Source organism: Lycium barbarum, chromosome 5 (assembly GCF_019175385.1).
Source record: "Lycium barbarum isolate Lr01 chromosome 5, ASM1917538v2, whole genome shotgun sequence".
NCBI lineage: Eukaryota > Viridiplantae > Streptophyta > Magnoliopsida > Solanales > Solanaceae > Lycium > Lycium barbarum.
In genome coordinates, this window is record NC_083341.1 from 13,542,762 (window position 1) to 13,566,189 (window position 23,428).

The window sequence follows — 23,428 nt, forward strand, 5'->3', positions numbered from 1 at the left end:
ATGGTGACATAATAACCCCAAAAGACTTAATTTCTAGAGAACTGTACCGGAAGAGGTATAGTTTCTATATAACTTTGCCCGAACAAACATATAGTTTCTATGAAATCTTATCTCGCGAAACTTTACTTTTTTTCCTTTGCTGAAGATCGGAGAATCTCTGATTTCGTAGACTAGCAAATATGGAGACTTTAACCCACAATTTTTTATGGCAAACTTACTCAAATGACTACCTTATTGTAACTTCCTACCATTTGTAGCTACCCTTTTAAATATTACCATTTGTAGCTACATTTTAGCAAAATAGTGTATGTTTTTGCGTGTATTTGTTGCCAACAAATACATGAGAACACGGTAAAAAAAACAGGATCCTTGATTTTAACCTTTAACGGTGGAGCTATTAAATTAGATATTAATATTATTTTTTTTGATGTATTTTAGTGATTTTTTTTTTTTTGCTTTGATGTATTTCAGTGTTTTTTTTTTGCTATAATGTATTTCTCTGTCTTTTTTTTTTTATGTATTTCAGTGATTTTTGTAATGTATTTTACTTTTTTTATTTTTGATGTATTTCAATGGCTTTTTTTGATGTATTTCAAATACATTGTGTACATTCCAACTACATATGAAGCCAAATATATTCAAAATTTCGTGTATTTGAAAGGATTTCAACAAATACATTCAGATACAAAGACAAAAATTAACAAAATACACTAAGAAATACACTCAATAAATACAAAGACAAATACATTCAAAAACAGTGTATTTGTGAGATGTAGATTTTTGAATGTATTTGTATTTGGCTTTTAACAAATATACACGACCAGATCTGAGACACTACCACCACCAAAAACCCTAATCTCTCCACCACCACCAAAATCTTTATCTGAGACACCACCACCACCAAAAAACCGTAACCTTTCCATCACCAACAAAACCCTAATCTCTCCACCTCCACGTCATCTTCTCCGCCGCCATCTCAAAATCAGTGTCATCGCCGCCACCACCAACAATACACACGGCCAGATCTGTGCCATCGTCTCACCCGATAGAGTGAAAAGAAAGAGAGGAGTGAGCACAGAGAGAGAGGGAGAAGAGAAGAGGGGCGGCGCGGCGCGGCCATGGTGGTGGTGGTTGAGAAAAGGGGAGAGAGATTTTTTAGGGTTTTGAGAAATGAAAAATCTGAAATGAATAGTGATTGGGAAAAAAGAAAGATATATGCGTTTGGGTATATATTTTTAATATAGCTACCATTTGTAATTTAAAAAAGTTAATTAACTATTAAATATAATTAAATAAAAAGGTAGTTAATATTAATAATTAGGTCTTAAAAGAAGCTACAATGAGTAAAAATTTCATTTTTTATTAAGAGCCCGTTTGGATTGGCTTATAAGTTGTTTTTAGTTTTTTTGAGTGTTTGACTGGCCAGCTTAAAGTCATTTTGTGCTTAAAATAAGCTCAAAAAAATAATTGGATCCATTTGACTTAACTTATCTAAAGCAGCTTATAAGCTGAAACAGCTCATAAGCAAAAAAAAAAAGTTAGACTATCCAACTTATTTTTTTTAACTTATAAGCAGCTTATAGGCATAAGCCCATCCAAACAGGCTCTAAATGAGAAATGGAGACAAATTTTGAAGACCAACGGTTTGAGGGGTGAAGGACAGTCCGCGCAAAAAATTGAATCCATCCAGCTCAAAAGCCCGACCCGAAATTTCAAAGCCAGACCCGAATCCACTATCCAACCCGATCCACATCCCTCAACACCCTAACCCCTTCCCTTTCCAATCTCCATTCCTTAACCACCCACGGCGCGTGGAAATCAATCCTCTTACTACACCTCAATGTCTTAGCACTCACTAAACTCCGTCGCCACGTGGACGCTAATCTATAACTCGATACCTTGCTTGAAAACGGCCAAGATGATTTTAATACCCCGCAATTAATTATCATGCAAATTAATTAAGCTCTAGTTGAAGGAAGAGAACATTTTCCAAAATCAATCAATAGCAGATCAGAATGATCAGATCCCGTAATTTTTTAAACCAGAGCCTTAACACTTAGGAGAGCAAAATGATAAAAAAAAATGGTCCCTTTTGTTTGAGGGTAGGTTTAAAATAGTCCCTTAAGTATGCATTTAACTTGGTTTAGATTTTTAAGTTTATCAAAAATTAACATTTTTAGTCTCTCGCAACTATCTATTGTTAAATTTGACGAGACTACAAATAAAAAGGAAATTACCGGGAACACACACTTACATTTATATTTTTTCTAGTTTTTGTTATTATGAATTTATTTCTCAAGTCTGATATAACTTTCTGAGGTGCAACTACTACTAAATACTTTATGTCTTTCTAGAACCCGAGAAGTTTTTCCGGAATAACTTTTTACTTTATTTAAAAATCAGCATTTGGACTCGATAAATTCCAAATATAACTTGAAATTGTATTTGAAATTTGAAAAACATCTAAATTCCTGTTTTCACATTTCACTTACAAAACATTCAAACTACCAAATATTCTCTACATAAACTATAAACAAACACAACTCTAATTTCAAAATTTCAAATAAAGAAAAAAATATTTAATTTTCATGGCCAAACGCATTCTTAGAGCCCGTTTGGATTGGCTTACAGCTTAAAGCTGTTTGCAGCTTATAAGCTGAAAAAAATAAGTTGGGGTAGTCCAACTTATTTTTTTTGGCTTATAAGCTGTTTTCAGCTTATAAGCTGCTTTAGATAAACTAAGTCAAATGGGTCCAATTATTTTTTTGAGCTTATTTTAAGCATAAAATGACTTTAGCTGGCCAGCCAAACACTCAAAAAAGCTGAAAACAGCTTATAAGCCAACTTATAAGCCAATCCAAACGGGCTCTTACTGTCTAGCTTAGTTTTTGTTTGTTAAGTGCATACTTCAGGGACTTTCCTGAACCAACCCTTAAACACAAGGGACCATTTTTGTCATTTTTCTCACACTTAGGAACAAACGTTTAACATCCAAGATCAAAGCTCTACCTCCCCAATCCAAAACTCCATAGTCTCCTCCCTATTTCAACTCCTCTCCACCATGAACAGCACCAATCTACCCGACCCGAATCCGCTCCAACCCGATCCACTATCCAACCCATACACATCCCTAAACACCCTAACCCACTCCCTTTCCGATCTCCATTCCTTAGCCACCCGAGGCGCGTGGAAATCAATCCTCGATAAAATCGCCCACGCGCGCTCCCTTAACCTCTTAAATAAACCACACGAACACCTTACTTACTTAACCTTCAATGTGTTAGCACTAACTAAACTCCGTCGCCACGTGGACGCTAATCAAGAACTCGATACCTTACTTGAAAATGGTGAACAAGATGATTTTAATACCCCGCAATTTTATTACCAGAATTACCCTAATCATTACCCTAATATGAAGGGTAATTTTGTCCCTTTTGCCCTACGTTGGCTACATGCTTATCTGCCTTACTCTCTCGGTCAACGGATGAAATCGCTGGACAGGTATTGTATTGTGTTGTTAGTTTAAATACAATATTTATTTTGATTGTTAATGAAGTGTTTGACTTGATACAAAGTTTAAGAAAGAAATGAAGACTATTAAAATGTGTGGTTTAAAACATACTTTAACATTTGTGTGGCTATGAATTATTTCGTTAAGGTAAAAGTGGAATTTTAAAATTATGTTGTTTCTAGTTATAAGGTGAGATTCTTTTTGGGACAGACTAAATTAGTACATAGTGAGTATTGTATAACGTTATCTATTGGGCTATGTGGCGTAATATTTTACGTTGGCCTGTATATATTTGAAAATTTCCCTAAATTTTATTGTATCGTATCATTAAATCCATCTTTATGTCTCATTTTGTGTAACCGCCATTTTGGTGTGATCTCATCGTTTCACATGGCAATTTATTGATGCAGTGTCTTACTTTCCTTTTTTTGGCCTATCCCAAAAAGAGTGTTTTTTCTGTATTTAGTAAGTTGATACTTCAAACATCCTACATGAAAATGTTAAAAACACCAGATTCAAAGGATATTTTAGTACATTACACACATCTTTAAATTAGGACCACAAGATTTAACTATTATATTGCATTGCATTGTTAGTTCAAATATAATGTTTGACTTGATTGTTACTTAAAATTTTAGGGAAAATTTCGCTCTATGTCTACTGAGGAGAAAATATTTACGCCGCGTAGCCCATATTTTTTGAGTTCGTTACCCGATTTAGCCCATATTTGTGTATAAACAACTTTATACACTATTATACACTTTTATACGAGGTTGATACATTGTGCATAATGCTTTCCCCTGGGTATAATGTTTCATAATATTAATATTGTATATTGGGCTATGTGGCGTAATATTTTATGTTGGGCTATATATTTTTGAAAATTTCCCTTAATTTTACTGAATCGTATCGTTGAATCCATTGTTACGTAACAACGAGAAGTCTCATTTTGTGTAACAACCGATTTGGTGCGTTTCTTTTTCTCATTTTCTCTTTACTTATTATCTAATAATCCTATTTTATCTTTTATCCTACCTTTTTGTATTAGTTCTACCCGTATCCTACTTTTCCTATAGGTTTATCCTTCAAATGACTAATTGTTTATCCATGAAATCACTTGACAGGTTATATACACTTATTGATTTTATTAGATCGAAAAAACTCACAACTTTAACGAGCCCCAGCAAAGATTTGTGGAAAAGAAGGGAGATTTTGGTATTGAATACGATAATTAGTCATCATTTGAGTCAAAAAGATTTCAAATTGTGTTTGGATTTGTTGAATGAGTTGATTGGAATATGTGGGGATGATGATCCGAATGTGTTATCGAAATTAGGGTATGTGAAAATGCAGTATGGAGACGTGGAGGGGGCAAAAAAGACTTTTAACGCGGTGGAGGGAATGATAACGAGTGAAAGTGAAGTGGGGTTGAGAAATTTGGTGAGTAGGAGTAAGGCATTGATGTATATAGTGGAAAAAGATTATGTCTCTGCAGTTAGGGAGTACGAAGAGTGTATCGAGAGGGACGGAATGGATATGGTGGCTATGAATAATAAGGCTTTGTGTTTGATGTATTCGAGGGATTTATCGGATGCTATTAAGGTGTTGGAGAATTCTTTGGAGAGGGTTCCGACAGTAGCGTTGAATGAGACACTTGTGGTGAATTTGTGTAGTATGTATGAATTGGCTTATGTTAATCATGCTGATATTAAGAGGACACTTAACAATTGGATTGCTAGAGTTGCTCCCGATGATTTTGACTCGTCTTGTACTCGAACATGAGGTATTTGGTCTTTGTAGATGTAATTGAGAATGAGAATTCAGATAACATTTTTGTAATTTCGTTTCCTCTTTCTGATTGTGTGACTGTATTTTGTGATACATTTTTGTTGGTGTCTTAGCATTTATATCTTTTTGTGGTGGTGTTAGAAAGAAGACCTCTGTTGTTTCTTTCTGATTCAACTTATAGCTCATTATTTTGGGTGACCTGATTTGTGATTTATTCTCAGCGTTAGAGAAGTAAGAGTAAACTGCTTGTATTTCCGTCCATAAATGATGATATCATGAAGTTATCCTCAAGAATTTCCTCTCTTCCGTTTTATTGGGTACGTATCAAAGCATATTCAGTCACATTTTGTGACTATGATATCAGATTTTCATGTCTAGAAAGCTGGTTTCTGCTCGTGATGCTCTAGTACTAGCCCGATCATCCCAGTTAATCTAGAAGTTGTAAAGATTCATCTCTGGAACTCATAATGCTTGGAAATCAGTTTAAATGAGACATCAAACTCTTAATAGTCCTCTGAACCCCCAGAGTTTTATGCTTCTGTAGGTGATCAATCTGAATATCAGGTTGTTGTTCTGCATAGTGGATCAGTTGGCTCTGATGATATGGAGCCTATTCAATATCCCAGAGTTCTAATAATCTTGGCTTCAGAAAGAGTCTATAGTACTTGATCAAAAAAAAAAAAAAAAAAAAGGGGGGCTAAAGTACTAGTATGCCGTTGTTCTTAGTTAGTATTCTCAGTAGGTGAGCCAAAAGTCAAAAGATTTACCTTTGGGATTGAGATAGATTTTTTATTTTTTATTTTTATTTTTTGGTATTCTTAGAGTTAGAGTGGAGCAACATCCTAGTACCATTGTTTTGTTTTCCTTTTTAAGGTCATGAATGTCATTTGGAACTGTCAACCTATGTTGCTCGGACTCTCCAAAAATGATGTCGTGCCCGTGTCGATCCTCCAAAAACGCACTACTTTTGGAGGATCCGACACGCACCCCTCACCATTGTTGAAGAGTCTGAGCAACATAGCTATCAACTAATATAGTCTTGTTAAGTGATAAAACATGGAAACTTGAAGAAGCAAGAGGTTGTACTGATTTGAAGTAGTATATGACTAACTAATGCCAAGATGCTCTATGAGATTTAAGTTAATTAATGCTCAGATGAGCTATGACTATCTAAACATGCTTTTTTGCTTATAGAGGTTCAAGATGGTTCTGTTGAAGCTGCCTCTAGTTTTCCTACTCAGTAACACATTGTTTCCTTCATTCCTCTGTTGGTTTCCAAGAAAATTGTGTTGTGACTCCTTTCACCGTCAGAGCAAAACAGAATCTCTCTTAGGAGTTGTGAAATTTTCATTCAACTGTTCTTCAGATACGATCTGATCCTTCTATGGCCAAACCTCAGTTTGCACAAATTCTTTTATATGGGCGCGTCACACGCCAGTCACTATGCCTTTATTATTTAGACCTTTTGACACACTTGGGACATGCATATCCAGACAAAGTGAGCATGTATTGCTATGATTTTGGCAAATATTCCTTGCTTGAGACAAAGTGAGCATGTATTGCTATGATTTTGGCAAATTTTGTTGAGGATGGAAATTTTTATGATCTGCTAGTTGCGTTGAAGCGAAGATTCTGTACATGCAGAGTAATTCTGTGAGGAGTACAGATATTAGTCCTGTAGGATCATCTGAAAAGACTTCTTGCGCTTTGGCTAAAATTGTAGCTGGTGCTAACTAAACTATGAAATTGCAATTTCCAGAACCCGGGAGCTTGCAATTACTGTTCTGTTAGTATCATTTAGTAATTATTGACTATTGCTTTGCTAAAAATGGCTAACATATATGCATGCAGACTACTTGTTGATCTAAGATCTCCTTAGTTGATCATTTTTAGCAAGGTACAAAATGTATAGTCAGATATTCATATTCAATGTGACAGCAGTTAACTATTTTGTACAATTACAACAACAACCCAGTGAAATCCCACATCTTGGGGTCTGGGGAGGGTATAATGTACGCAGACCTTACTCCTACCAAGGTAGGATGGCTGTTTCCGAGAGACCCTCGGCTCAATAGAAGCATAAAAAGGGGGTCAGATAAGGTTAAAAGATTTAAAACGATATTGCAATGAAATAATGCAAGCGACACAGTAAAACAGGATAATCAAGGAATTCAAAGCGATATGGAAATGCAAATCACGAAAGCGGCACAGATAAAATAGAGTAATCAAAGTACAGAAAGTAGCAAATAATAACATAAATCAAAGCACAAGAAATTATAATGCGCTAATGCGCCTACTAATAAGGAAAGATAACGAGACTTATATACTAGTCTTCTACCCTAATGTGGGTCCTCCACACCTTCCTATCTAAGGTCATGTCCTCGGTAAGCTGTAACTGCGTCATGTCCTGTCTAATCACCTCTCCCCAATATTTATTTGGCCTACCCCTACCTCTTCTGAAACCATCCATGGCTAACCTCTCACACCTCCGCACTGGGGCATCTATGTCTCTCCTCTTCACATGCCCAAATCATCTCAGTCGCATTTCCCGCATCTTGTCTTCCACCGAGGCCACTCCCACCTTATCCCGAATAGCCTCATTTCTAATCCTGTCGCTCCTAGTGTGCCCACACATCCATCTCAACATTCTCATCTCGGCAACTTTCACTATTTTGTACAATTGGTTTCAAATATTGAGATTAAGTCGTTCTTTGCAAGGAATAACTCTCTGTGCTCTTCTAGATAGTTAAACACTATAACATAAATACATAATGCATGTAATTTATGTTATAGCTCTATATAGGTAAATGACATAGCTATCTCCTAGTAATAAGCAAGCAAAAGGAAACCAGAAGACAATTAATATCCAGAAATAAGTATTTACCTATAACCTATCAATTGATCCTAGTACAAGGTCACAAATTAAAGGTATCCAGATCACACACAAGTTTCCAAATGTACCATTAGTAATTTGTTTATTTCATGCATGCATAATTTTTTATTCGGGGGGACTAAAGAATTTGAATCTAACTCCTGGTAGTGATCCCCTATATCCAAAATATAAGAACAAAATTTTGAGTTAAGCAATGAAAATCAAATGCACAAAACACAGCAAAGATGAAATAAGTTATGAGTTCGTTCCTAAATAAAAATAATAAAGAAATTTAGCTGACACTCGAACAAATTTGGAGTTGTGTTGACACTAGATTACAACAACAACAATCCAGTGAAATTCCAGATCGTGGGGTCTGGGGAGGGTAGAGTGTACGCAGACCTTACTCCTACCAAGGTAGGACGGCTGTTTCCGAAAGACCCTCGGCTCAAGAAAGCATAAAAGCATAAAAAAAAGTCAGATAAGGCTAAGAAATTCAAAGCGACATGACAAAGCAATAATATAAAATAAAATAATGCAGTCTACACAGATACCACAGGATAATGAAAGCACACGAAATAGCAGATAATAGCATAAATCGGAGCACAAGAAATTATATTGTGATACTGCGACTACTAATAAGAACGGATAACGAGACTATCTACTAGCCTTCTACCCTAATTTGGGTCCTCCAAACCCTCCTATCTAAGGTCTGTAATTGCGTCATTTCGTGTCTAATTACCTCTCCCCAATACTTCTTCGGCCTACCCGTACCTCGTCTGAAACCATCCATGGCCAACCTCTCACACCTCCGCACTGGGGCATCTGTGTCTCTCCTCTGTGTTGACACTAGATTGCTTTAAATAAATGGAACATGTTTAAATTAATTGACCAACATGTTCTTGTCTTGAACCTTTTATTCGTATTTTCTGGCTTGCTGCTAAAAAGAGTGTGTTGATGATCAATATGGTTCCAAAATTTCTTATTAATGATACGATGTAGTCTGAACCTCCATATTTCCTATGTGTATTTAAAGTTTGCTCAATGTGTGTAGCCTAATATTAAGCCATAGAAGAAGAATATAATGTAATATCTCTTCAAAAAGAAAAAACTTTACCTTAGGAGATAATTGAAATATTCAACTAACTTTACCTCAAAAGATAAATAACTCAATAACCGTTCTGAGAATATTGTTGCTAATGAATTCTTTTCAGTCATTGATTAACTCTTTTTCCGTCGATCATGTAACTTACTCAAACTACTTCCATTCTTAGCACACGAAAAAAAAAAAAAAGTTGAAAACTTGCCCCAAATGATGAGATGAGATTAATATTAGTTGTAAAAAATTTATTGCTTGAGTTTTGGGATATCGAATGAGCAAGAGTCGTGGATTATATTCTATCGTGCTAAATGCCCTTTGCACGTAAATTCAAATGGTGTTGCCAGATTCTTTGGGAAAAGGATTAAGTAAACAAAAACAACAATGACAACCTATAAAAGAAGACCGTGTATGGATCCTGCTTGGACAAAACAGATAGTCAATAAATAGAAATATGTCTTGGTGCACATTTAAGTCGTGATATTGCAACAAGAATTCTACTTTTCTACTGTATAGAAATGTGGGTTTTGGGACAGTTCGACGTCTGTCATATGCAAAATTATTAGAAAAAAACAAAGAGGCAGTGCGTCAGGGGCTATCAGGACACGTGCTGGTACAGTATAACTTTTTTAAGAAAATGAACAAATTACCTCTGCAATTTCCTTTGTACAATTTCTATAACCTTTGGTACAACAGAATAGAGTTGTTCAGTCATTTGCTTGCTTAGGAAGGCTGTTCCATCTGCTTTATTATTTGTACATTGACAATTATAACAAAAGTCTACCCTCTGATAATGTAATCATTACGTGCTCGAAACAATCATTTCACGTGGGGCCAACTGGCCAACTATTTTATATCTTCATTGCACTTTTTAGGTTGTCTTGCATTTACATTAATAGCTTAGGTGAAGTACTGCGTTTTGCTATTCCCTTATTGTAATGTTAGTGCTTGTGTAGCTTCTACATGTACTCTAAAATAAATACTACACAATTGTTATATAATTTAAAAAGTATTAATTTTTTTCTTAACTTTATTTAGATAAGTGTATTTTTACATAATCTAGAAATCGTATTAAATAAATACTATTAAATTAAAAATAATCTCATAAAAACATTTCTTATTTTTTAGGGGTGACTAATTTTTTTTTTTAAATTTGCCCAAACTAAAAACACCATATAATATGGATGGGAAGGAATATTAACATGATTTATGTAGAATTCCAAGTGTCATTTTTGTGGGATTTTCTTATGATTAAGCTGTTTAATACGTATTAAGATTTAAGAAAATGATGTTTATTTACTGATTATAATATTTATATTCTAAAAAATCTTAGATGGGTTTTAAATTAACCTTGAGTAGAATTATTTTTCAATGACTTAATTTTCAATTACAAAAATCAAATAACTAAAATAATTTTGATTAACTGAGATTATTATTCAGTTACATGGCTATTATATTCCATTGTTATGTTTAGATATGAAGTATATATGACTTTCTACACTTGTGGATATCATTTATGGGTTTGGATGATTAATAGTGTCGCAGGGGCGATGCTCACTCTTAAAAGTTTCAAACTCCATTATACTGTGTCATTTTTTTTTTTATCCATTTGATACTTTAGGGGTGAAATCATTTACTGTTGAAGCCATGCTTTTCTCAATTATATATCCTTTCTTAAACATGGCGTATTTTACTATATATGTGGGTTGTGGCTCTTTCATGGAAAAAAAAGGTAAGTGGAGAATTTTGGTGAGCACACTCTTGAAAGAGTTAAGGGGTTGTTTGATTATTGGTTATGAATGGAGTTACTAATATCATGTTTGATAGCGTTTAGTTGTTTTGTATAAAATTTAGCACGCCATACAATGTTGACTTACCATTTTATAATCCTACATAAGTAAAACATGTATAAGTTATGAGTCAATTTATGTATTATTCTATTCAGAGTAGAAGATAGAATAACTCATACATAAATAACTAAACTTTGCATCATTAATCGCAGGATAACTCTAATCAGCAACCAAACCAAATGACCCCTAACTGTTTCAATACAAAATTCTGTCAATCTTTATGGTTATGTATACTGAATTACTGATCCCATCTCATTGAAACCTTCATATCATATCTCTACATAGAAGTATCAAAGATAAAATTAAAATATTATAATTTAAAAATACTATAAATTTAATAGGAAGACCTAAATTGTTGGGCGCGTGCTAGCACACGCCACGGCATCTAGTATACTATATAAAGGGGATAAGCTACCAGGTGGTCAACATGCCTGCTTAGGCATTCTGAGGGTATTTCCATCATTTCAGTTGAAATGAAATATTATGATTGGTCAAAACAGAATCGTACTGTAGCTATAGTAATAATATTTTGAACATCTTGACTAAAGTGCCCCTCTGCTGACATCATCCACCATCAGAGTTTTCCACCACTTACCAGCCCACGTGCCCAGCCCAAACCTTACCGTTTCTTCCCTCAATTTTTTATGGGATAACTACGTAGCATAACTAACACTACTATATATTTATATTTAGTAGCTATAGTTTAAAATAATTATATTCCATAGTTAATAATTATATGTTAAATACAACTTATAACTATATATATATAAAAAGTAAAATACCCTATCATCACATTATTCACTTCCAACCCAATCCTCCCATCTCTCTCTCCCCTCTCTCCCACCCTTGCTCTGCCGCCGACCACCACGACCTTTCTCCGGCAAACTTTTACGGTCAGATATTGGCCGGATCTGACCGGATATACATCAGATCTTCACCGATTGGCCTCTCGTCCTTCTCCGTCGAACTTTGACGGACAGATCTTGGCTGGATCTGACCGGATATAAATCAGACAAGTACCATTTGGTACACTATGGCCTTACAATTGGGCGCCATTTTTGTTCCTTCAGTTATGTTCAAGTTCTATGGTCATACTCTTCAATAGCTCCTTCTTTTTCTTTTTCCCCATTACTTCTTTTTATCTCTTTTCTTGTTTAGACATTGTATGACTAATAGTTCGTATACATCTGCTGATTGTTTAACTCTGAAGTCCTCTTTTCTTGGGCGAGTTACAAATCATCTTCCGCCGTCCCATAAACAAAGTTCAACCATAGTTCGTTCTTTCATCTTTGGTGCCTTCCATCCTTATCCGGCGAACTTTGACGGTCAACAAGTGTTGCTTTGTCGGAGTCTGGCCGCCGGTGGATTTTTCGGTCAAATTCCGATACCGGATCTGAAAAATCACGTTTCTTTTTCAGTGTATTCATTAAATTTTTAGCATACAATTCATTGTATTCATTAATTTTTTCGCTGTATTTGTTGTATATTTGCCGTGTATACAATGTTTTTCGCTTGTATTTGTTAATCTTTTGGTGTATCTATGTTGTATACAGTATTTTTTGCATGTATCTGTTGTATACATATCGGAAAATATGATGCATTTGTGTAATTATTGGTGTATATGTATTCAGTTTTTTACTTGTTGTATTCATGAATAAAATAAGCCAATTTATGAATACAGATAAATATTTCATGAATACAGTGGGAAAAAAATATTTTAGTCATGAATACAGTGAAAACAAAAATTGAATACAGCGAAAAAAATGAATACAACAAACAAAAAAATAGCTATGAGCTGTAAATAAGCAAAATGTTGCTATGCCAGATTTTTAACCCTTAAAATGTAGTCATTTATGAAATTTTCCCATTTTTTATTAAATAATTCATAACTTTAGTGACCATATTTATTTGTCTAAACATTATATAACGTATGGATGAAATTGATTTCTGTTTCCTTATCATAATTATAATGTAAGATCCCTACTGATACTTATGATTACTTATTAGATTCATTACCGAAGTTAATTTTGTTTTCAAAAAGTAATTTGTACTATTGAATTGATCTTCTTATTTATTTGTATATCTTGAAATTTTAATTGTGAATTTAATTATTTAAAAAAAAAATTAGAGGACAAATTAGATTATAGAGTTACAACATTATTGGTACTTTGCCTGTCCCAATTCATGTGACATTATATTTGACTAGATACAAAGTTTAAGAAAAAATAGTTGATACTTGTGGTTTAAAACGTGTACATATTTGTATGGCTATAAATTACCTTATTAAGAATAAAATGAAAAGATTGAAGTTAAAATTATTTCTACATATAAAAAAGTGAAATTCTTTTTGGGACAAAAATTTTTTTGGTGTAAAAGTATATTTGAGGATTAATATTTTATTCATATTAAAATTGTAACTAGATTGTTAAATGGGAGAGTACTAGGAAAAAAAAAATAGAGAAGTTAAAAAGGAAAGGAGAAAAGCAAATATAACTTGCCAAAAAATAAAGTAGAATGTATTCTAAAAGTAAAAGAAGGAGCAACAAAAATGAACACTAAATAAGCGATAAAAAAATCGTGGAAAAAAAACACACAATATATACTATATTTTAGCTGCTTTTACTGTTCAAGAATTGGAGTTTAAGATAGATAAAAAAATAAATGATATCATTTGACGTTGAAAATTCATAAACTTTGGTATATGCAGAAGCAGAGATGCTTGTAATGTTAATTTTTAATAATCAGGACAAAGTATTTAAATTCCTATTGAGTTCATGCAACATAATATTTAAATTGAAATTAAAAAAATTGGCTTTATAATAATAATAATAATAATAATAATAAGGAACTGCATTAGAATAGTCAAAACATAAATGAATTATACTAGAATAAAAAATGTTGGGCCCCGTGCACAGCACGGGCGTTCCTTCATCTAGTACACCAAAATAGACTAATGTTGGATTAAAAATGGGGCTTGCGCCAAATTCTAAACGGAAAAGGGTCAAAATTACCCCTAAACTTTGGGAAATAGTTCATCTATACCCTTCGTTATACTATAGGGCCAATTATACCCTTACCGTTATACTATAGGGCTAATTATACCCTTATCGTTATACTATAGTCCAGATATACCCTTATGTTAAATGGTCTGCCACGTGGCATCATCCTAGACGCCCAGCTTATTTTCAATCCCAAATAATTTTTTACCCACCAACTTAACCCAACCCGACCCAGATATAATTTTTTCACCCAACCCAACCCATTTTCTTTTCTCTTTCTTACTCCCTTCTTCTTCCTCCATGCCCAACTCCTCCATGTCCACCATCTCGGATCCCTCACCCCAGCTCCTCCATGTCATTTTTTTTTTTTTGAAGTTAACTCTATCCAAATTACCAAACATGTACCACTAGATTAAGGGTCAAAATTAATGGGCTTTAAATTCTTCCCCTTGGATTATACAACCTATTTCAGTTTCTTAAAATAGACTTTCAAACCAGTAGCAAATTGCGTGTGTAGCTCAAAATTGTCTCAACTTACAACGATGAAGATAATGGTCGCCATAAAACGTGTTGTTGATTATGTCGTCAAAATTTGTGTTAAACCCAACAAGGTACATCTTTACAATCTTAACTTTCTGGTAATAATTATGTTAAATTCCATCTATTAAGTTTCACAAATTTGAAAACTATATTGATTGGAAGAATGATAAGTATAGATGATTCATTTATACTACGGACCCAGTTTGATTGAGATTTAAAGGGTGTGTTTGGTATCAAGGAAAATGTTTTCTAGCAAAATGTTTTCCAGGACCGTTTGGCCATGAAGTATTTGAGAAAAGTAATTTTTGTTTTCAAAGTGAAAAATGGTACTATTTGGAAATTGGAGGAGCTGGGGTGAGGGATCGGAGATTGTGGACATGGAGGAAGAAGAAGAGAGTAAGAAAGAGAAAAGAAAATGGGTTGGGTGAAAAAATTATATCCGGGTCGGATTGGGTTAAATTGGTGGGTAAAAAATTATTTGGGGGTGAAAATGGGTTGGGCGTCTAGGATGATGCCACGTGGCAGATCGTTTAACATAAGAGTATATCTGGACTATAGTATAACAGTAAGGGTATAATTGACCCTATAGTATAACGAAGGGTATAGATGAACTATTTCCCAAAGTTCAGGGGTAATTTTGGCCCTTTTCCAAATTCTAAATGTAACTTTCTCTGAATGAGAATCAAAAATTTATTTCACTTATCACTTATTGTGTTGGGCATTTCGCAGAATTGCCCTTCTTTTGTGATGGTCTTTAAATTTTGCCCCTCATATTTGAGGTCTTTAAATTTTCCCTTCGGCTAAAATTCACAGGTTTCGGGTTCGAACCCCCGCTCAGTTAAATTTTTTTAAAAAATTGCAAGGTAGAATTTGAATTTCGCTATGCCCCCTCTGGCAGACTTTGCCTTGAGGAATATATTTTAATTTTTTTTACTTTTCAAGGTAAACTTTTAGTTATGCCTTAACTAAAAGTGTGCCCCATTAAACATAACTAAAAGTATGCCTCATAAGGCGAAACTTTTCCTTAAGGCATAACTAAAAGTTTGTCTTATAAGGCAAAGTCTATGCCTTAAGGAAAAGTTCTTATCTTATGGGGCATACTTTTGGTTATGCTTTAACTAAAAGTCTGCCCCATAAGGCATAATTAAACTATGCCTTAAGGAAAGTTCTGCCTTATGGGAAAAACTTTTAGTTATGCCGGATCCGGCATAACTTTTGTTTTTCCTTGAGGATTGTATGCTGGATCCAGCATACACGCCCCCAGCTTTGCTTTGCCAAATTATTTTTTATTTTATGCCTGAACGGGGGTTCGAACCCAGAATCTTAGGTATTCGCCCACCTATCTAAGCGAAAGACAAAACTTAAAGGTCACAAATATGAGAGACAAAATTTAAAGACCACAAATATGAGGACAAAATTTAAAAAATTTAAAGATCACAAATATGAGGGCAAAATTTAAAGACCACCCCAAAAGAAGGGCAATCCGCGCAAAAAAATGTAGGTGTTTAAAACAACACTGGCCGACAGTACAAAAGGTGAACATCAATAAAGGCCAATTTAAGCTCCTGAATTCACAAACTAAAATCAACGCCGGCCAATTAGAAAAAGTAAACTTCCCCAAAACTGAAAGCCCAAGTGGATTGAGCCATTTTTTTTAACTTCAAAACAGATTTAGGCTATTCAAATGTATGAAATTATTGTCGTTTTATTCACTGCTAAAAAAGTAGTGATTAGCGACGAACAATTTTTTTTAGCTAATCAACAAAATTCACCGTTAATCCTATTTACCGACTGATTGGCGACAATTTATCAAATAGTTATGTTAGCTACGACCTATTTAAAGATAGATAATCAATGAAGCACTCTTTTGTAGTGATTTTGTTAGTTATAAAAATATGAGATCACTAAATGATAAGAATTTGAAACACGTGTACAAAGCTGTTTTTTACTTCAAAATATATTTGAATCGTTCGAAATGTAAGAAACTGTCTTGACATTCTTCTTAGAGGTAAAAGATTGATATTACTAGTTATGAGAAATGAAAAAATATTATGCTACGTTGAACATTTATTAAAACTTTACATAATTTTTTCTGAATGATAGAGATCTGTGTAAGATGGTTCAAATACCACCGCCACCAACAACAATAACATACCCAGTGAAATTCCACAATATGAGGTCTGGGGAGGGTAAAGTGTACGGAGATCTTACCCCTATCTCGGAAGATATGGAGGCTGTTTCCGAAAAACCCTCGGCTCAAGAGGTTCAAACACCACCGTCATAAATAAATTTAAACAAAAACATAATAATAGTTTTATTATATAAATTCAAATATCTTATTAAAGTTTGGCTTTAAGTCATCCATTGGTGTATAGTTGATTCGTTCAACAAAGGCAACAAATGAAGATAGTTCTGGAGCAATATTTATTTTATGCTTGACAAGCTGCTCCAATAACTCCTATACCTTTTTAGTATTATCATCCTTCATCATCAACCAACAACTCTCTGGTATTTGATATTTTGCAATGTCTCAATAATGATTGAATAGATGGACAAGGGTAATGCGTTGACCAATACGGCGGTTGGTGTCATGAAGAATGAAAGTGATTCTTTGCGAGACCACAGAGACTGAAAACGCAAGTCGAGCAAGATTCAATTCGTCGGTCTAATCCCCAATCATTTGATGTATGGGTTCATAAGAATCCAAGAACATGGTTTGAAAACCATATAAGTAAACAGATAAAATATCAGAACTGAAACGATCGCAATCCATTAAAGTTAATACAGAAATTTTAGATCTGTAACTAGCTTTCTCAGAAATAATCGGGTCACTAAATCTAGTTTCCCTCTCCCAGTCAAAATTATGAATTCAAATCTATCGTAAAAGCAATCATTAATTATGCAATTGCCTGAATATGAAATCTTTTTTTATAAGTAAGACGTATTTTGTTGTACTCTCATTCGGGGGAATAAGTTTCCCAGTGCTTCCATCTTATTGCAATCAACCGTGTATCCCGCTACATTAAACTTCAAGTCACCAACCACAAATCCTTTGCGATGCATAGATATTCATGTTAGGTTGTATGCAACTGATTATAGGAGCAAACCAGCGACATTGTTCAACATTTTATCAGTTACTGTATAGGTTATTTAAACATTTGAGTTCATGGCAAAACAAAAAAACTAGGAATAAAAAAGTTATTTTTTTAACATAAATATGTCATAATATTTGTGTGGCTTATAAAAGCTTCTCATCGACGGTAAAATGAGAATTTAACTTTCAAATACATAAACATGTCATTGTTTTTAGAATAGACTAATAAAGAAATAGTATCACATAAATTGAAACAAATAAAAATAATTTCTAGCTGAACGTACATTTCTTTTTCTCCATTCTATTACAAGATCGCCTTCTCAACCCATCAAGTTGTCTTTCCCATACCTCCTTAGTGAAAATTGTCTTCCTTTTTTCCTTAGACTTTCTCCACATCAATTCGCTCTCACTAGAATTCATCAAACTCAGCTCATAATCATAACTTTGTCGAGAAATTGGATCGGAAAGAGTCTCATATGCCTTTCTCAGCTCAATGAATTGTCTTGTTGATTCTTCTTTATTTGAATGATGACAAATATCAGGATGGTGTTGAAGAGCCTTGCATCTATAAGCTTTCTTTATCTCTTCAAACCCTACATCTGTAGAACGAAGAGAAAGCACTTCATAGAGATTATTGGCTATTTTTTCCTTTTGCATATTTGACATGATTTTTAGTTGACTAGTACCCTTCATGAGTTTGTTCTTTCCACCTTCTTTGTGAATAAATAATATTGGGAGAATGTCCGCTTTATAGCTATTCATCTTCAAGGATATCTCCATTGCTAGTACGCCTACAGGAAATGACGAACAAGGAGTGAGAGAAGAGAATTTGAAAGGTCGGATCGAGTTGACTGATAAGAAATTTGTATTTCAGGTCAATAAAAACTACGACAAACAGATATGTACTGCTGAGTTATGATTTGTCAAGAGTTTATCGAGGGTTTGTACTTTGTAAGTATGAAGAGTGGTGTGTGTGCTCGAAAGGAGTATGAGAAGAGAGTTTTTATGGTCAGATGGAATTTATTGATAATTTTCGTTCAATTAATCAATAAATACTACAAATTAGTACGTACTTCGAGCTATCCTTGTCAAATTTTATCAAGGTGGCTTTGTAATAAGTGGAGTGTGTGCTCGAAAGGAATATAAGAAGAGAGTTTTGAAGGTCAGATCAAATTGATTGATAGTCTTTTTGTTTCAAATCAATAAACTCCGTACCAAGCTATGACCTTGTCAAAGATTTTATCGAGGAGGGTTTGTAAATATGAGATTGAATGAGTGATGTGCGTGTTCAAAAAGACTATGAGAAGAGAGTTTTATAGATAAGATGTGTTGATTGAAAAAGTTTGTGTTTCAGGTCAATAAATTAAAACAACAAAGTAGTGCGTACAACTTCTAAGTATAGGCCTTGTCAAGATTTTATGAAGGAGGGTTAGTAATATGAATGTGTGGTGTGTGTAATCTTTTGTGTGTGTGTGTGTGTGAGAAGTATATATAGGAGATGTTTTAAGTATATGATTATTTGAGATGCAGATTGGATTTGTCCTACAAACGCGTACGTAATTTTTTTTAAGAATAATTAGTGGATTTTTTGGGTAATTAAGGGCGGTCTACTCTGATGGACGATGTTGAATACTAATTTGGCTTGAAGTTTACGTCTTTTTATGTTTTTTGTTTTTCTTGATATACTATATATTGTAGTTTTCAATGTTTGTTTCCGTGATAGACCTTGTATAAGTTGATCTAATATAATATTGCTGTCATTTCTTATGTCTCTTTTTTCTTGATCTAATTTTGTAATATTTTGATGTTTGTTTTGGTGACCGACCTTGTATGAATTGTATAATCTTCATTTGCATGGCGTTGTTGCTGTCTTTTGTGTGTTCAAAGAATTGGTTGTCCTAGGATACCTTCCTCTTCTTTCATGGATCGTGCGCAATATATATAAATTTAAATTATTTAGATCAGTAAGTAACAGATACCATATAAGTATTTTTAAAAGGAATTGGTTGCCCAAACATAATTTAATTATTCTAGGAAGATCAGGAGAAAGGAAGAGAGGATAAGGTTGTCTTTTCTCTTGATTGGTTTGCTTAAGGACGAGAAAGAAAGATAAGAGGTAATCCAAGATTTCATCCTAGAGTCAACCAATTCTATGTATATACATATTCATTTCACATTTTTATGACTACAAAATCAGTGAGATTTATGTAGAAATAAATACTCTTAGTGTACATTCTTTTTAAAGTCACGAAGTGATGAACTTTAAAGATGAAGTGTGAATTGGGAAATGGAGGGATATAAAATTTTGAAAAAATAACTTTTTCAAGTGAGCATTCTCCCACATTGGTGGTGAAAAGTGATATGTGTGTACTTATATGTAGAAGCACATCTTGTAGCTCATAAAGAGTTGAGAAGAGGACCTTCCCTTGCGTTGCTTTGGCTTGATTGATAATCTTTTTGGACAAAATTTATTTTCCACTTTCATTATTCAATTTTCATTTTCCTAATATTAATTCGCGCAAAATTTAATTAATTAAATTAATTCGCGGAATAAATTAAATCCCAACGGTCTATTCTTTTCGAACAGACACTTCCCTTCCCAACAAACATCTTTGCATCTATTGAGAACTCCAACGATGGCTATAAATTTTTAAAGGCTTCGCCTTATTTTCAGACACTGAAATCACAAATTTTTACTCTCCAGAAAAACAAAAAAAAAATCAAAGTCTTTTCATCCCTTCTTCTTGCATCTTTTTCAAAGAAAGAAAAATAGTAAGTGTCGCGTGATTACATCCGTTGGTTGAGTTCGCTGAAGTTCTGCAATTTCGATTACCAGTAATGCAGAAAAGAATTTCGTTCTATCCTGGGAGGAATTAATCCAAACCTTGGGCAATTGTGAAAGGATTAAATTCCTTAAGGAAACACAGTTTTATGTGGGCTCGAATCTACACTTTTGTTCTTAATATTTTTTGGTTTACACTTTATACTTTTGATTATAGAATAACACTCTTTATCTTGATATTTTAAATAACGGAAAAGGGCCAAATATACCCTTGTACCATCGGAAAGGGTCAAATATACCCCTCGTTATAGTTTGGGTCCAAATATACCCCTGCTGTTATACTTTGGGTCAGATATACCCCTCATTTTACATGTGTCATCATCCTATTGGTCTATTTTAAAATGTCCCTTAATCAATAAAAATCCAACTCATAACCCGGTATCTAATAAAAAAATCCATACCCATATCCGGTAGCCAATTAAAATGAAATCTTTGCTTCTCCTTCGCCGCCGGTCCATTTCATCAAAGCTTTCATCTTTATGCATTTGCATTTTGCTATACTTTTGCTTTTTTTCCATCAATCAAAATCTAATTCTTCTTCCACTTCAGCAAATCTTTCAGCTCTCTGCTTTTACTATGCTACTGTGTTGTTTATTATCAATCGGATGGATTTTTTCCTATTCAATATTTTCAGCTTGAACAAAATTTTCAACTTTATGTATTTACTATGCTATTATTTTCTTTATCCTCCATCAAAATTGGTTTCTTTTCTTCATTGAGACAAAGTTCTTAGCTTTCTGCATTTACTATGCTATTATGTTATTTATTCTCAATCAATATTGAATTCAATTTCAATGGTGAATTGGATGGTCCACTATTACCATATTTAATCTCTCCAAGGTATTTAATCTGCAAAGAAGAAGAAGGGGGAGCAAAACTTTCATTTTAATTGGATACCGGGTGTGGATATGAATTTTTTAATGGATACCGGGTTATGGGTTGGATTTTAATTAATTAAGAGATAATTTAAAATAGATCAATAGGATGATGACACGTGTCCCTTCATTAATACGAGGGGTATATTTGAGCCAAAGTATAACGGCAAGGGTATATTTGAACCCAAAGTATAACGGCAGGGGTATATTTGGACTCAAAGTATAACTATGGGTATATTTGACCCTTTTCCGATAGTACAGGGGTATATTTGACCATTTTCCGTTTAAATAATAATAGAGACCAAGCTATCTTACATGCACTTCAACTACTACATGGATTATTGCCTCTCTCCAACATAAGTATCGAATTTTTATGTCTACCAGGAAAAACACCTAGCATTTTTTGCCCCTACTTCAATTTGAACCATCAATATAATTTTAAATGATATTATTAACATTAGTTTTTCTTTATATTTTGGTTGTTTCAAAATGCTTGAAACGAATTCTAATACTACTATTATATTATTTTATACTTGGTTCCGATAAATCCAGAAGAAGTTACAAAATAAAGATCAACCATGAAACATTTGGGCACTTAAAAAATCAAATTGCATGTATATCCACGAATTTTGGCCAAGATCCGGCGGCAAAAGATTCAATTTGTAATAAATAAATTGTTCGTTTCAATAGTTTTGTTTAATGTATCCATGAGAAAACCTAAGAAACATGTGGGGTTAGAAAATCCAGATTCATTGAACAATTTTCATTTATCTTATTCTTTTTTCTCAAAGATTTAAAAAATTGACTTCCTTTTCTTTTCCTTCTCTGTTCTTTTACACTTGTTTTTTTGTTGGCCATCATGCGAAGTTTCCTACTAACAATAGACTTAGCAAAAGATCCTTGTCGTTGTTGTTGTATTCGTTTGCCAGTCGGAGCATTCACCTGAAGCAACATGCAGACACGAAGGCGTTTTAACTCTATGTTTTTATGACGGTGTTGTCCAGGCTAGGTTTGTGTGCATCTCGACTAATTCACCGGGTACCTCCCACCAGAACAATATAAAGACCTTGTTCTATTTCTTACTAAATACCAAATGATCTGTGCTAGTTTTGTTAAATAATATGTCTAAGACCAGTTTGGATCCGAAGCTAGGATCTAATTTTCTAGTTCAAAATAACCGCTGTTCTGCTAAGAATCCAACAAATTCCTCAACATTAAGAAACAACAATAACGCAATTTCAATCACAATGCTTCCAGAATCCATCCGGTTTCCTAAATGACACACATTTTTTCAGATTTCACTTCACACAGTTAACAGGGAGAATTTTAAAAAAACTTTAATCAATCGCGGTAAAAAAGCACAGCTTCTGATTTGAATAACAACTTGAAACAACAGCAGTAAATAGTGATTTATCTGAGAATTAACAAAAATAACTTGCATTCACCATACAAAAGCCATATGAGTTAAACTTAGTTAGCCGATTTCAAATTCAAATTCCAAGCTCATAAGTTCCAAAATTATAATTATAATTTCAATTATAACAAAATTTCCATAATTAGTAATGGATTACTAACAGATTTTGTTGTTTAGCTACAGAATTTGTGTGTTGCCAATTCGGATCAAGCAAACACTATAAGAAAATACAGAAGGTATCTTTTCACATAACAATGTACACTGAGCTAAAACAACTAGCAAAGAGAAGGAACTTATCAATGGTAGGGGCAACATCGTCAACGACATTAGAAATGAAACTAACAAGCAAGCTACTTTTGCCTGAATCTCCGATCAATAAGATCTTAAACGACAGATCGTAACTGCTATTACTCTGCACCGTCGACGTCGCCATCTCCGACGAACTCCTTTTCTCAACTCTCTCTCTAGAATATAAAACTATGTAACCGCAAAATGTTAATCATGAGAAGTTTTAAACGTTCATTTTTACCTGCTGCTACATTAC

The 23,428-nt window shown here is 33.8% G+C and overlaps 2 protein-coding genes across 2 annotated transcripts; one reads left to right on the plus strand and one right to left on the minus strand.

The window, feature by feature from the left end:
- The first annotated feature begins 2,960 nt into the window (after positions 1-2,960).
- Positions 2,961-5,593, plus strand: LOC132640505 (uncharacterized). Its single transcript, XM_060357114.1, has 2 exons — positions 2,961-3,501; positions 4,636-5,593. The coding sequence occupies exons 1-2, from the start codon at positions 3,062-3,064 to the stop codon at positions 5,291-5,293; spliced, it is 1,098 nt and encodes a 365-aa protein (XP_060213097.1). The 5' UTR covers positions 2,961-3,061; the 3' UTR covers positions 5,294-5,593.
- A 12,430-nt stretch (positions 5,594-18,023) lies between these two features.
- Positions 18,024-18,533, minus strand: LOC132639212 (chaperone protein dnaJ 20, chloroplastic-like). Its single transcript, XM_060355680.1, has one exon. It carries the CDS (start codon positions 18,531-18,533, stop codon positions 18,024-18,026), a length of 510 nt encoding a protein of 169 aa, XP_060211663.1.
- Positions 18,534-23,428: the final 4,895 nt, after the last annotated feature.